The 13,798-nt window shown below is 41.5% G+C and overlaps 1 protein-coding gene across 2 annotated transcripts in view; it reads left to right on the top strand.

Moving 5' to 3' along the window:
* Positions 1-13,798, top strand: part of SYN3 (synapsin III) — a 465,836-nt gene that overhangs the window by 85,253 nt on the left and 366,785 nt on the right. For both annotated transcript variants that reach the window (XM_023257413.2, XM_019835455.2), the window contains exon 4: positions 7,433-7,524. In XM_023257413.2, coding sequence (XP_023113181.2) covers positions 7,433-7,524 — 92 coding nt within the window. The remainder of the gene's footprint in view (positions 1-7,432; positions 7,525-13,798) is intronic.

Genomic DNA, 13,798 nt, shown 5'->3' with positions numbered 1-13,798 from the left:
CACCACTGAGCGTTAGCCAGCCTAGGTCCCCCAGCCTGATGGCAGGGATCTCTGCCAGAGCTGGCGTGAGTCCTGTATATTTGTGGATGTTACTTACTAAATATGTGGCTGTTATCACTAAACAGTTCCAAGGTACAACAAACACGATTATGAAAAGAGAGAGCAGGACATCTGGGGCTTCTGGGAATCCGAATTGATGGTTGCCAACTCATGGAAGAGAGAGCAGCAGAGGGAAAGATGGGTGCTGAGATGAACCCCTTTGAGGAGCTACAGGCAAGGGAGGAAGTTGACATGATAACCATGCAGACCAGCAGGCACTCAGCTACAGACAAGCCAGAATCCCACGCCGTTGCCTGCCTTTTCAGCCTAGCAGTGACCCTGCCTGCTGTCAACTGTAGCATTGTGATGTCCTGACCCATAGGTTAACAGTTCCTCTTTATGGGGTGTAATGGGAAAGGTTGGAGAACAAGGCTGAGTGTCAGAAGTTGACCTAGCATTAGAAAAGGTACTGGATGGAAACTGCCCACCTTCTCCTATACACTCAGTATCTGTCTGTCTGTCTCTTTCTCTCTCTCTCTCTTCTCCTGAAAAATCTATGGAATACCTAAGGCTGTACAAGGGGGCACACTCTCAGGGTTTAAGAGTACAGTCTGGGCCAGATAGATTTCACAAGTGACAGGAATTTCTAGTATCTTATCAGCCACCCTCGGATTCCAGAACAGTCTGTCTGCCAGCATCTTGCCTTTCTCAGGACTCCGGACAACATCTTTTTGTGTCGAAATCCTCCTTTAGTCAGGCTTCATGGTCAAGGCGGATAGCTGCTACCTTCACATTCCCACACATTCTTGGTTTCTTGGGTACATTCTTGTCAGTCATCCAAATCCAAGCCCCATTTTCAGTTTCTTTCCCATTGATCTGTTGACCTAATAGCATTCTTCAGCTTATCGTAATTATGATTACAATCACCATTTCCATTCTGTCATCAGATGTCATTATCATCACAAATGCAATTACTAGTAACTAAACATGAATACCCCATGCTTTCAGTAATATTATCTACTTGGCATCACATGCTCACCAGGTGCCAGTTCCAGTGACAATGCAGCCAAAGACCCTACAGGAAACTGAATGCATTCCATCCTGTGTGTGTGTGTGTGTGTGTGTGTGTGTGTGTGTGTGTGTGTGTGTATGCATGCACGCACCTGCGTGCATTTGTGTTTTGGAACTGGATGTGAGTTTAATTATAAAAAGGTGCTTCTATTGCCTTCTGATCAAGGGGGCTGTAGAGGACATTTTGTTGGTGGATATGATTCCAGCCATATCTAGTGCCTATAACAGCTTGGAAATTAGAAAATTCTGCAGAAATATTTGTTGTTAAATATGTAACCACTCCCCTCATCTGCAGCCTTTCCTGTTTCCCAGTAGCCCTCCAGAAACATTAATGCCTAGAGCCTGTGAAAGTGATACTCAAAAGGGACTCTGTAGATGCGACTGTAGTTATGTACCTTAAGATAGGGAGAGTGACCCTGGTTATCCAGGTGAGCCCACACAAGCCCTTAAAAACTAAATTTACTCTGGGTGGAGACAGAAATGTGGCAGGAGAGGAAGTTAAAAATGTTTAAAGAATAAGAAGGATTTAATGTGCCATTACTAGTTTGGAGATGGAGAGTCCTATGTGATGCTGAATGCAGGTGCCCGTAGCTGGCTGGGGGAGGCTTCCAGGGGACACCAGAAAAGACAGGACCTCAGTCCTACAACCACAAAGAGGTGAAGTCTGCCAGCCACCTGTACAGCCAAACTGTATGGAAACAGTTTCTTCCCAGAGTCTTCCAGTAAAAGCTTAGATGCTTAACAACCTTGATTTAGGCCTCGTGAAACCCAGAACAGAGAAACCAGCCGAAGTCACGTGGACTTCTGACCTACAGAGCAGTGAGATAATACACTTGTGTTGTTTGAAGTTATTTACCTTGTGGTAATCTGTAATGAAGTAACAGAACTACGAGTAACAGAAGATAAAATGCACTATACAGTGAAATTCATGTTCCTTCACAGAAAGTTCAGGATCCTCCTGGACTGGTCTCTGACCTACCTTTCTAGCTCTTTTTCCTATTCTGTTCCTCCATTAACTCCATGCCCCAGCTACTAAAGACATCTCACCATTCCATTGACCCAATAGCCCTGTATTTTTTACCTGTGCTTTTGTTACTAGCAACTTAGATTGGGCCTTTCCCCTCCTCTGTGCCTGGAAACATTCTCCTCAGTTTTGTGGTCTAGTGAATTTGGCAATGGACAGTTTCTTAAGCATGCTGCATAGTATGCATAGGTATCTGCTCATCAAAAATAAAAATAACACTTTATTCAACAAATATTTTTGGATACCTACTGTGTACCTAGAACTGTGTATAAAGCAGCGCCCAGCTTTCTAATAAAAATATTAGTGCATGGCATTCCTTTTTTTTTTAATTAATTAATTTATTTTGAGAGAGAGAGAGAGGGAGGGAGGGAGGGAGGGAGGGAGGGAAGGGCAGGGAGAGAGGGAGAGAGAGAATCCCAAGCAGAATCTGCACTGTCAGCACAGAGTCCAATGCAGGGCTCAAACTCACAACTATGAGATCATGACCTGAGCCCAAACCAAGAGTCAGACACTTAACAGACTGAGCCACCCAGGCACCCCAAAAATAAAAGTAACACTTTATTTAACAAAAAATTTTGGATACCTACTATGTGCCTGAAGCTGAGTATAAAGCAATGAACAGCTTTCTAATAAAAATATTAATGCATAGGATTCATTTTTCATAAGATGTGATGATAGATTTTGCCTTCAGTGATAACTGGGGGACACTAGTTGAGAAAGAAAGATATTGACTCTATTGATTATAACGCTTTCATTTACTTTTTTTCTTTTTTTTTAAAGTTTATTCTTTTTTTTTTTTTTTCTTGAAAGAGAGAGAGAGATAGTGAGTGGGCAAGGGGCAGAGAGAGAGGAAGAGAGAGAATCCCAAGCAGGCTCTGCAATGTCAGCCTGATGCAAGGCTCAAACCCATGAACTGTAAGATCATGACCTGAGCCTAAGTCAGATGCTCAATCTACTGAGCCACCTAAGGCTCCCCTTATAACTCTTTCATTTTATTTATTTATTTTTTTTTAATTTTTTTAACGTTTATTTATTTTTGAGACAGAGAGAGACAGAGCATGAACGGGGGAGGGTCAGAGAGAGAGAGGGAGACACAGAATCTGAAACAGGCTCCAGGCTCTGAGCTGTCAGCACAGAGCCCGATGGGGGGCTTGAACTCACGGACCGCGAGATCATGACCTGAGCTGAAGTAGGACGCTCAACCGACTGAGCCACCCAGGCGCCCCTAACTCTTTCATTTTAAAGTCAAAGAGAATACAAGTGGAGAGTGAGGGGTCTGCCTGCAGTCATTGTTATTGGGTCAAATCCAAGGTTTAGGTCCCTGGTCCCCAGACTTAAAGACCAATTCCTTTTCCACTGTTCTTTGATTCCTCCATGTACATGTTTTAAAAAGTCACAAATAGGAAAACTCAGATAATCCAGCACTTTCAGGTATCATTGAGGTCAGTGACAAAAACCTCCCATACCAGGTACCAAAAGTAACAAGAGTAACAAAATCCAAAGTCCCTATATGTGCCTCATATTGCAAAAACCCACCTGTCTTTAATGATGTCTAGAGAAAATCTCCCACAAATGTGTAATATGACAGTTTTCCCTTTCAAAACAGAATCTTCACAATCAAAATTACACACAGACTTTCTTCATTATGGTGTTATTTTTTTCTGTTAAAAAGAAGGGAAAGAAATTCTTTAAAATTCCCCCTCATAGCAGCAGACAGGGAAAAAGTAATGCAGATGAGATAGCGGGCTTGAGCTTTCAATAGGGTGTACAGAAGCTCAAATAAAAGATGATGTTTAGACCTGTCCTGAAACCCTAAAGTTCATTTATAAAGCCAAGAGAAATTTATGGGAGCAGGTGAATATGGCAATAGAATGCCACAGGCGCCATTTCTCAGTACAGGTAAGACTCAAAGTCATGGAAGTGCTTGCTTCTCCATTTATTAGCCTCTCAGCTGGCCTGCCACACTGACAAAGCTGAAGGGGCTGAGATCTTGATTTTTTTTTAAACCTTTAAGAGAGGTGGGAATCCCCTGAGGAGCTCTTTGAGAGGTCTGGCCACGATGGTGGATTGTAGTGTGAATCAGAGGATAGAACACATTCTGTTCAACCAATCACATCACTAGGGAAACATTCGGTAGGTTTATTCAGGATAGAGCCTTTGAGGTCACCTCTTTGCCCAGTGACTGTATTTTGGAGTGGGTTAGTAGGAAAACTTTCGATCTGCTTCAGCAGGTTGAGGAGACAAGAGGTGTGGTCTTGTCTTTGAACCTGTTATCACTGGAACCTAGTTGGGCTGCTTCCCTCTTAGAATATTATACTACTTGATACCAAAACTCACTGCAAAGCTGCAGTAACTGAGACAACTTGGAACAGACTCAAGGATAGACAAATAGATCACATGTGAGGTGACTTGATGTTTGACAAAGGCACCAGCACAACTCTATTGGGAAAGAAGAGTCTTTTAATAAATAGTGCCAAAGTATTTGAATAACCATATGGAAAAACTGAACCTTGGGTCTTACCTCCGATCTTACACAAAAAACTAAAATTCTAGATGGATTATGGATGTAAATGTGCAAAGACCCAATTTCCAACAAACCCACATTTGTGGGTATCAGGGCTTAGGATGTGGCCATATCTTTGGGGGGAGATAATTCAACCTACTACAGTTTCTGTGAGAGTTCTGAGGCTCTTCAAAAACAGCTGCTCTTTGAGATTCTCCTCTCAGTAGAATCACTACCTTGAAGGAGAAGTGCTTGGATACCTCTGAGTTCATTTCCAAGTTTTGTTTATTGAAGTTTTTAAAAAGTAAAATACAGAAGAGAGCCCTTTCTTCACTACCCTCTCTGTACTTGATCCAACAGATGCTGGCTACCCTAACAACCCAGGTATTTGCCTCCTATAATTACTCATAAACATAACTAGGAAATAATTCTAGACACCTTGCTCTGAACACCATGAACTTCTAACTTGTATATCCAAGGCTGAGTGTGTCTTTTATCCAGATTATCTCTTTCCATTTGGGCAGCAAGACAGCCCCTGGGGCTTGGCCACCTCGAAGTTGGAGATTCTATGATTCAAGATTCTTATTTGCTCCCTTTCTTCAAGTTTTTGGTGCCCAACTGTTCTGTGTTGCAACTTTCTTCTAACATCTTTTTCTCCTCACACTCAAGCAACAACTTTTATTGCTAATTCTTCTTTGTAATCTCGCCAGTGGAGTATCTTAAACATGATGGGGCTGAATTTTTAAGACATTAGACTTAATAAACAGGTCATTACCACTATTTACTAACCTGGACTCATTAACAGAGCTCTTTGCTTTTCACCTTGCCACAACATAATGAGGCTATTAATTAAAGCAAGAGACATAAGCACTCTGGGTTTCCTTTAATGCCATCTAGGGAGATGACTAGGTCTTTGGTCATAATTCTGTTAAATGTTTCCAAGGGGATACATTTAAATCACTATGAAATGATATTTCCTTTCCATATAAACTTGGTTTTCTCTTCAAATGGGCTATTTTTAGGTCCCCAAAATTCCCAGTTGTAATCCACCCAGTGCCTTATTCAGCTAAACAGTGGGAGGAGTGGGGTGTAGCAGTCAAAAGCATAGGCTGGAACCGGACTGCCTGGGTTTAAATCCTGGCTCTGCTACTTACTGTGTGATATTGTGCAAGTTATTCAGTCTCTCTCTGCCTTGTTTTTTTTTGTTTTTTGTTTTTTGTTTTTTTTCATCTGGACAAGTGTGAGGATTAAATTAATTCATACATGTAAAAAGCTTAGGACAGTATCTGGCACGTAGTTGAGTTTTTCATATGTATGAGAAGTTATTTTCATTCATTTAATCCAGAGAAATGGTTTTGGCATTTACTGTGTGTATGGCACAGTTTGTTACTATGCATTTTGTAACATGGGGTTACAAGTTGAACTGTGCCTCCCCAAGATTCACACGTTGAAGCGTTAAGCTCCAGTCCCTCGAATGTGACTTATTTAGAGAGAGGGTCTTTAGAGAGTTACAGTGAGGTCATTAGGGTGGGCTCTGGTGCAGTATGACTGGTTTTCTTATAAAAAGGGGGTCTTTGGATACAGAGACACGTGTAGAAGGAAGACAGTGTGATAAGACATAGGGAGAAGGTGGCCATCTGCAAGCCAAGGATAGAAACCTGAAACAGATTTTACCTCATAGCCTTCAAAGGAACCCACCCTACCAACACCTTGAGTTTGGTCTTCTAGCCTCCAGAACTGTGAGAAAGGAAATTTCTGCTGTCTAATCCACCGAGTGCTGGTACTTTGTTATGGCCACCTTAGGAAACTAATACAGATGGTTATAGTACCATGGAATCACTATCCCCAAGGAAGTATATAATCTGGCAGGAGGGATATCTTCCATAGGACTCTGGTCACAAGTAAAAGAAATGTAGCAGATCTTGCTTAAGCAAATAAGAAAAAAAAGAAGATGAGTTTATAAAGATATGGAGGTATTGCATAACACCCAAGGACAGGATTGTAGCTGGCACAGAAACATCAAGAGTGCTCCCCACCTCTTGCCTCTCTGCCCCTCTCTTAGTGACTGTGACATCCACCCACCCCCACCAGTCCCCTTGTGTTCTATACTTTCCCAATCTAGATGGCAGAAAACATGGTCTTCAGTTGTACTCAGGTTCTATCTATTAAATACAGCCCCTAGAAGGAAACTGCATGAATCACTCAGCAGTTCCAAATTCTAATACAAGGGGACCTTATTCCTCCACCATGGGTCAGGTGCCAACCCCATCAGCTGTGACTGAGGGAGCATTATTTCAGTGCACAGACATGGTGCTTCTACTGTAACCATGTAGGGGGGTGAGGGGAAGGGCCATGACCAAAGGAGGTAAGAGTGGGCAGAAGACGAGGAAGCCTCCATTAACAGTGATAAGTGATCACACACCTGAAGCTGGAGAAATCTAGGGAAAATCTCATACTGAACAGCCTCTGGCCTTGTACAGTGCTGAAGCTAGAGTTACTTCTTCCACTTTCAAGGAAGTAGAAATTAGAAATGGTTAAAAGCATAGGTGCTTGAATCAGAGACATGTAGGTTTCAATCCAACTTGGCCTTTTATTAATTATGGGACGTGGCACCATGCCTCTACACCTCAGATTACTCACGTTTCAGAAAAGGAAGTAAATAATATCACCAACTTCTTAAGTTTCGGGCAAAGTATAAATATGTACTTGGCACATAGAAGTACCCAATAAATGTCAGCAGTTTTTAGCATCGTTAGTTTTTGATGAATCCTTTTTTGTTTTCCTTTCTCCTTCAGGCTGAATTCTCAGAGTTGAACCTAGCTGCCTATGTTACTGGGGGCTGTATGGTGGACATGCAAGTCCTGAGAAATGGGACCAAGGTTGTGAGGTAAGGAGCACTGAGATACAGAAAACCGTCATTTGAGAGGCGTGTGTGGGATATCTCACAGAGCTACCCTCTGTCTGTTGCCTCTGACCCAACTCCTGCACTCCATGTACTTTTACATACCAAGGGTTACTTCCAAAGGGTTTTAGGTATCGTTGCGATACGAGCCCTGGGTTTGCAGAGAAAAGACCAGGTTCCATTTCTGTCTTTGTGACTCTATTTGGGTGTATTATTTAGTCCTTCTTACCCTCTGTTTCTCATCTGCAGCGGGATGATTGCAGCACTCAAGTAAGAGTCATGTATGTGAGAGTGAGTGCCCTATTTCTTCTAAAGCACCATAAAATGTAAGGGTTTATTAGAATGAGCTACTGCTTGCTTCCAGCATATGGCAGCCTAAATGTTCAAAGCCTCCCCTCTCAGGACATCAAACCTAAAAGTACTGGATATAACACTTTCCAAAGAATCTGTTTAGAATGTATGCTGAGCTTGAGGGGGAGTGAGGGAATTCTTCGTTAGCTGAGAAAAGTCAAGAAAGTGCAAATCCACAGAAGAGATAAAGTGTTGTATTAATATATTTCTATCCAGTTAAGCAACCAGAGTAACACAGATCAGGTCTTGTGAGGGTTTAGCTGGGGAAGAAATAGGATTCAGATTTGGGGAAGTAGAGAAAACAGGAAGAATTTTGAGGAAGAGGTGGCCTTGGTTCTAAGCCTTGTCAGCGGTGGAATATGGGCATTCTGTGCATCGTAAGAGTAGGAAGCAGTCTTTGTAAATGCAGACAGGCAAAAAAAAGCATGTTTGGGAAATTATGTTAATTCAATTTATTGAGCCATTTTTGTCTTTTTTTGAAAAATGTTTATTTTTGAGAGAGAGCACACATGTACGAGCAGGGGAGAGGCAGAGAGAGAGGGAGACAGGGGATCTGAAGCTGACTCCATGCTGACAGCAGAGAGCCTGATGTGGGGCTCAAACTCACAAACTGAGATCATGACCTGAACTGAAGTCAGATGCTCAGCTGACTGAGCCACCCAGGCACCCAGCCTTATAAAAAAAAATTTTTTTTTTAATTTTAGAGAGAGAAAGGAAGAGAGAGACAGCAGAGGAGGGGCAGAGGCAGAAAGAGAGAATCCTAAACAGGATCCACACTCAGCATGAAGCCTGATGTGGGGCTTGATCCCACAATCCTAGGATCATGACCTGAGTTGAAATGAAGAGTCAGAAGCTCAACTGACTGAGCTGCCCCAGCACCCCTTATTCAGCCATTATTTACTGAGTACCTACCATGTGCCAAGACATATGTAGCTTTCTGTTTCTAATAATGATGGCCTAGATGATTTAGACCATCTTTTCCACTGAAAACAACTTAAAAACTGGTTTTAAATAATGATCACCTTGAAAGCCTTCAAAGAGTTGGCATGACAGTAAGGAATTACGAAGAAGAGAATGATGCAGAAATGGAAACCCAGAGAGATGAATGAGTACAAAAGTTACCTTTTTCCTAAGAGTATTTGCTAAGTCTGGCAAATTTAAAAATGGTTTGATAGCCTAGCAGGAGCAAAGGAGAAAGATATGAATGTTCAGGGACACTCAAGGTGGGGAACGTAATGATAGGCTCTCTCCACAATAAGCTGAGACCCAAAAGGACCACATCTTCAAGGTGAATGTGTTTTATAAGTAGATGAGCCCTCACAAGTATTTGCAGCTTGAATTGCAGTTTGATTGATCTTCTGGGAGCCTCAAGCATTACAATTGGTTTATGGTGATCCCAAACATGCTACAAGTGAAAGGAAATCATATATAGAGGGAGGTACTTTCATCCTAGGCTTCAAATAATTTTTTTTTACAATAGCTAGCACATAGTCAAAGATAACCAGGCACAGACACCATGAATGAGAAGAAACAGAAACAATAGACAGTAGAGAAAACCCAGAAAGGTATCAGATATTGGACTTATCAGACACCAATTCTTAAAGAAAAAAATGCTTATTAAGTAGAAAAAAATCGGGTTTGAAGGTATCTTCCAGAAATAGAAAACAATAAAAAGTGACACAACCATTTTTTTTTAATGTTTATTTATTTTTGAGACAGAGAGAGACAGAGCATGAACAGGGGAGGGGCAGAGAGAGAGGGAGACACAGAATCGGAAGCAGGCTCCAGGCTCTGAGCCATCAGCCCAGAGCCCGACGCGGGGCTCGAACTCACGGACTGCGAGATCGTGACCTGAGCTGAAGTCAGACGCTTAACCGACTGAGCCACCCAGGCACCCCAACACAACCATTTTTTTAAGAAACCAAATAGAACTTCTAGAAATGAAAACTACAATCACTAAAATTATTGGATGTGTTCTATTTAGCAGCATATTACACACGACTGAAAAGGTGCTAATGAAGTGAAAGGTAGAGCTGAAGAAATTATCCTAAATAAAGCACAAAGAGAAAAAGCTTAGAAATGCAGAACAGTTGATTAGATTTTGTGAGAAAGTAACATTTAAACAGACTCTTGAAAAGAGAATGGAGCAGAGGCAGCATTTTAAGAAACGATGGTTGTGAATCTTTCAGAAAGATACCAAACCACCAAAACCAGAAGCTTAACAGATTTGAAGCAGGATCGATAAAAAGAATTATACACCAACACGCAATAGTGTCAGTACAAAAAGATGAAGAAAAACATCCTTAAAATAGTGAGAGAAAAAGGCTGATTAATTTTATTGGGGTAACAGACTGACGGATCACAGGCCACAGTAGTAGAATGACATCTTCAAGGTGCCAGAAGAAACTAATTGCCAAGCTCTAATTCCATCTTCAGGGAAATTTTTTTTTATGAATAAGGGCAAAATAAAAACATTTACATAAAATGTTTTTACATAAAATTTATTTTTAAAAATTTTTTTTTACTTAAAACATTTACATAAAATTACATAAAATAAAAACATTTAGTGAGGAGAATACCCTTACTAAGGAAGATTGTAAAGAACATGCTTTAGGCAAAAAGACAATGATTCCAGAATAACATAGAGCTGCAAGAAGATATGTAAGACAAAGAAGGTGGTAAATGTTAATAAACACTGTCTCCAAATAATAATAATAACACCTTATAGATTTAAAAAATACATGAAGAATTAAAATGCATGATAGTAAGATAGTAGTGGTTGGGAAGAAATGGAATTAGGGTGTCCTGAAGTTTTTGTATTGTCAGGGAGGTAAGTAAATGTATTGATTAATAACAGGCTTTAAAAAGTCAGAGATGCATGAGGTAATTTCTAGGGTAATTACTAAAAAAAAAAAAAAAAAAAGAATGTAGTAAAACTTAAAAGCTACAAGAGAGGGAAAAAAATAGTAAAAGACATCAAAGGAGAGAAAAACCAACATCGAATGGATATTACAAATAAAATAAGGTGGTAGATTTACATCCAAATGTATAAGAAGACTGATAATCATTCTAAATGACTTGCACAGTAGTGCTGGTTATTAAAATGTTAAAAATTTTCTATACAAGTTGGTAAATAGCTTCTGCCCTGAGGCAAATGAATGCCCTCAGCTACTCATAACCCATGGATAGGCATGACCATTGGATGGCTCTTTTGTCCCCCAGTTCACCAGACTTCTGTCCCCCAGCCCATATCCTTTGTTCTTCCCGTAGTCAGAGAGTGCCCAAACATTGTAGGGGATGCACACCTTGGGAAGCAATGGTGGAACCCCAGAGAGAATGTGCCTGGTTTCTTCTGTCCCTTCAAAGCTGTAAATGCTTATGAGTCCACTGGAGTCGCCCTCTCATGGTCAGTTGTGAGAACTACAACCTCCACAAAGTAGAGCTATGAGTTGTTAAGTATTTATCATCACCAATATATATCATTACTTGCATTAAGTGTAAAAGGAACACTCTACGGAGCATCTACATTGAATTTTTCAGAGTAGATTTTTAAAAATCCAGCTATATTCCATTCAAGATACTCATCCAAAACATAACAATATAGAAAGTTTGAAAGCCATATGTATACATATACACACATATGTATATATGTGTATACATATATATATGGCTACTGGTCAAAAGAAAGCTAGCTTATGTAGCTTACTAATATCAGGGGGAAAATAGACTTTCAGGTAAAAAGCATTACTAGGGAAAAGAAGATAATTCATTATGATAAATATAAGGAAAAGATAAAGATTCTAAATTTATAAGCACCAAACAAAACTGCCTCAAACTATACTTCAAAAATTATCAAATTTATTTGTGCTTCTGTCTTGCTTCTTTATCTGGAAAAGGAACCAAATTGTCTTATTTTGTAATATATAGAAATGAGAACATCCATCCCATTAGTCTTCAAATTTGGCTACAGATGAGAATCACCTGGGAAATGTTTTAAAATCCTGATGGTGAGGAAATATGCACGACCAATTTCATTAGACTCTCTGAAGGTAGGATTTGGGCATCTCTAGTTTTAATTCTCCAATGGGCAGCCTGATGGAGAACCTCCCGAGATAGCTATCACATCATCCCTGCACTGGGGCTGGATCAGCTCTAAAGCTGAGGACCCCGCTGGGTGTGCTGCCTGAGCAAGATCCCCTTGCAAAATAGATATCCCCAAGCCTCATTCCAGATATGCCATCTTCTTCCTGAATTTGCAAAAATGTTTGCAAAAATAAATTTTCAAAAATGTTCCAGGTGTTTGTTAATCAGCTAGTCTCCCAGGGTTTAGGAATGGCAGGCTTGGAAGACAGTTGTTTTGGGTTGAATTGTGTCCCTCCTCAGAAGATGTATTAAAAAGTCTTAAACCCCTAGTTTGTTAGAATGTGATCTTATTTGGAAATAGAGTTGTTGTAGTTAGTTAAGATGAGGTCACACTGGAGTAGTATGGGCCCTTAATCTACTATGACTGGTGTACTTATAAAAAGAGGGAGATTTGGGGGGCGCCTGGGTGGCTCAGTCGGTTAAGCATCCGACTTCGGCTCAGGTCACGATCTCGCTGTCCGTGAGTTCGAGCCCCGCGTCAGGCTCTGGGCTGATGGCTCAGAGCCTGGAGCCTGCTTCCAATTCTGTGTCTCCCTCTCTCTCTGCCCTTCCCCCGTTCATGCTCTGTCTCTCTCTGTCCCAAAAATAAACCTCAAAAAAAAAAAAAAGAGGGAGATTTAGGATGCCTGGGTGGCTCAGTTGGCTAAGCGTCCGACTTCAGCTCAGGTCATGATCTCGTGCGATCCATTGGTTCAAGCCCTGTGTCAGGCTCTGTGCTGATAGCACAGTGCCTGGAGCCTGCTTCAGATTCTGTGCCTCCCTCTCTCTCTGCCCCTTCCTCACTTGGGCTGTCTCTCTTCCTCTCTCTCTCCCTCCCTTTCTCTCCCTCTCTCTCTCAAAGATAAATAAACATTAAAAAAAGAAGAGGGAGATTTGGGGGGCGCCTGGGTGGCTCAGTCGGTTAAGCGTCCGACTTCGGCTCAGGTCACGATCTCGCTGTCCGTGAGTTCGAGCCCCACGTCAGGCTCTGGGCTGATTTCACAGTGCCTGGAGCCTGCTTCAGATTCTGTGTCTCCCTCTCTCTCTGCCCCTTCCTCACTTGGACTGTCTCTCTCCCTCTCTCTCTCCCTCCCTTTCTCTCTCTCTCTCTCTCTCTCTCAAAGATAAATAAACATTAAAAAAAGAAAAAAAAGAAGAGAGAGATTTGGACAGAGACGCAGGGAAAGCGCCGAGTGATGGTGAAAGCAGATTCAAATGATAAGTGTACAAGCCAAGGAATGCCAGTAATTGCTATCAATAAGGTAGGAGATAGGCATGGAGCAAATTCTCTCTCAGCCCTCAGAAGAAACCAGTCCTGCCAACACCTTGCTTTCAGATTTCTGTCCTCTAGAATGGTGAGAGAATACTTTTCTGTTGTCTTAAGCCATCCAGTTTGTGCTACTTTGTTTAGGCGGCCCTAGAAAACTAATACGTAGTGCTTTTCAAATTATAATGTGCATATAAACCCCCTGAAGATCTTGTTCCACTGCAGATTCTCATTCATCAGGTCTTCAGGTAGGACCTGAGATTTTGAATTTCCTATGAGCTCCTAGATGCTGCTGGTGGTGGTGGAAGACCTTACCTTGAGTAGCGACAGCCATGAGAGCAGTGCCAATTTAGCCAGAGACCTGGCATCAGGGGTCCATGAGGCTGTTGAGATTTGTTGTATCCACGCCCAGAATGGTGCTTACCGTCTCACTAGATAGCTTGTTTTGGCAAGCCACAAGTTACAGACCTGGGAGAATGTGCACACAAACCACGTAGTTCCAGCCCAACTCACAGTGTG

The sequence above is a fragment of the Felis catus genome, chromosome B4, assembly GCF_018350175.1.
Source record: "Felis catus isolate Fca126 chromosome B4, F.catus_Fca126_mat1.0, whole genome shotgun sequence".
Taxonomy (NCBI): domain Eukaryota; kingdom Metazoa; phylum Chordata; class Mammalia; order Carnivora; family Felidae; genus Felis; species Felis catus.
Note: the sequence above shows the minus strand (reverse complement) of the source record. Positions and strands in the feature narration are given on the sequence as shown.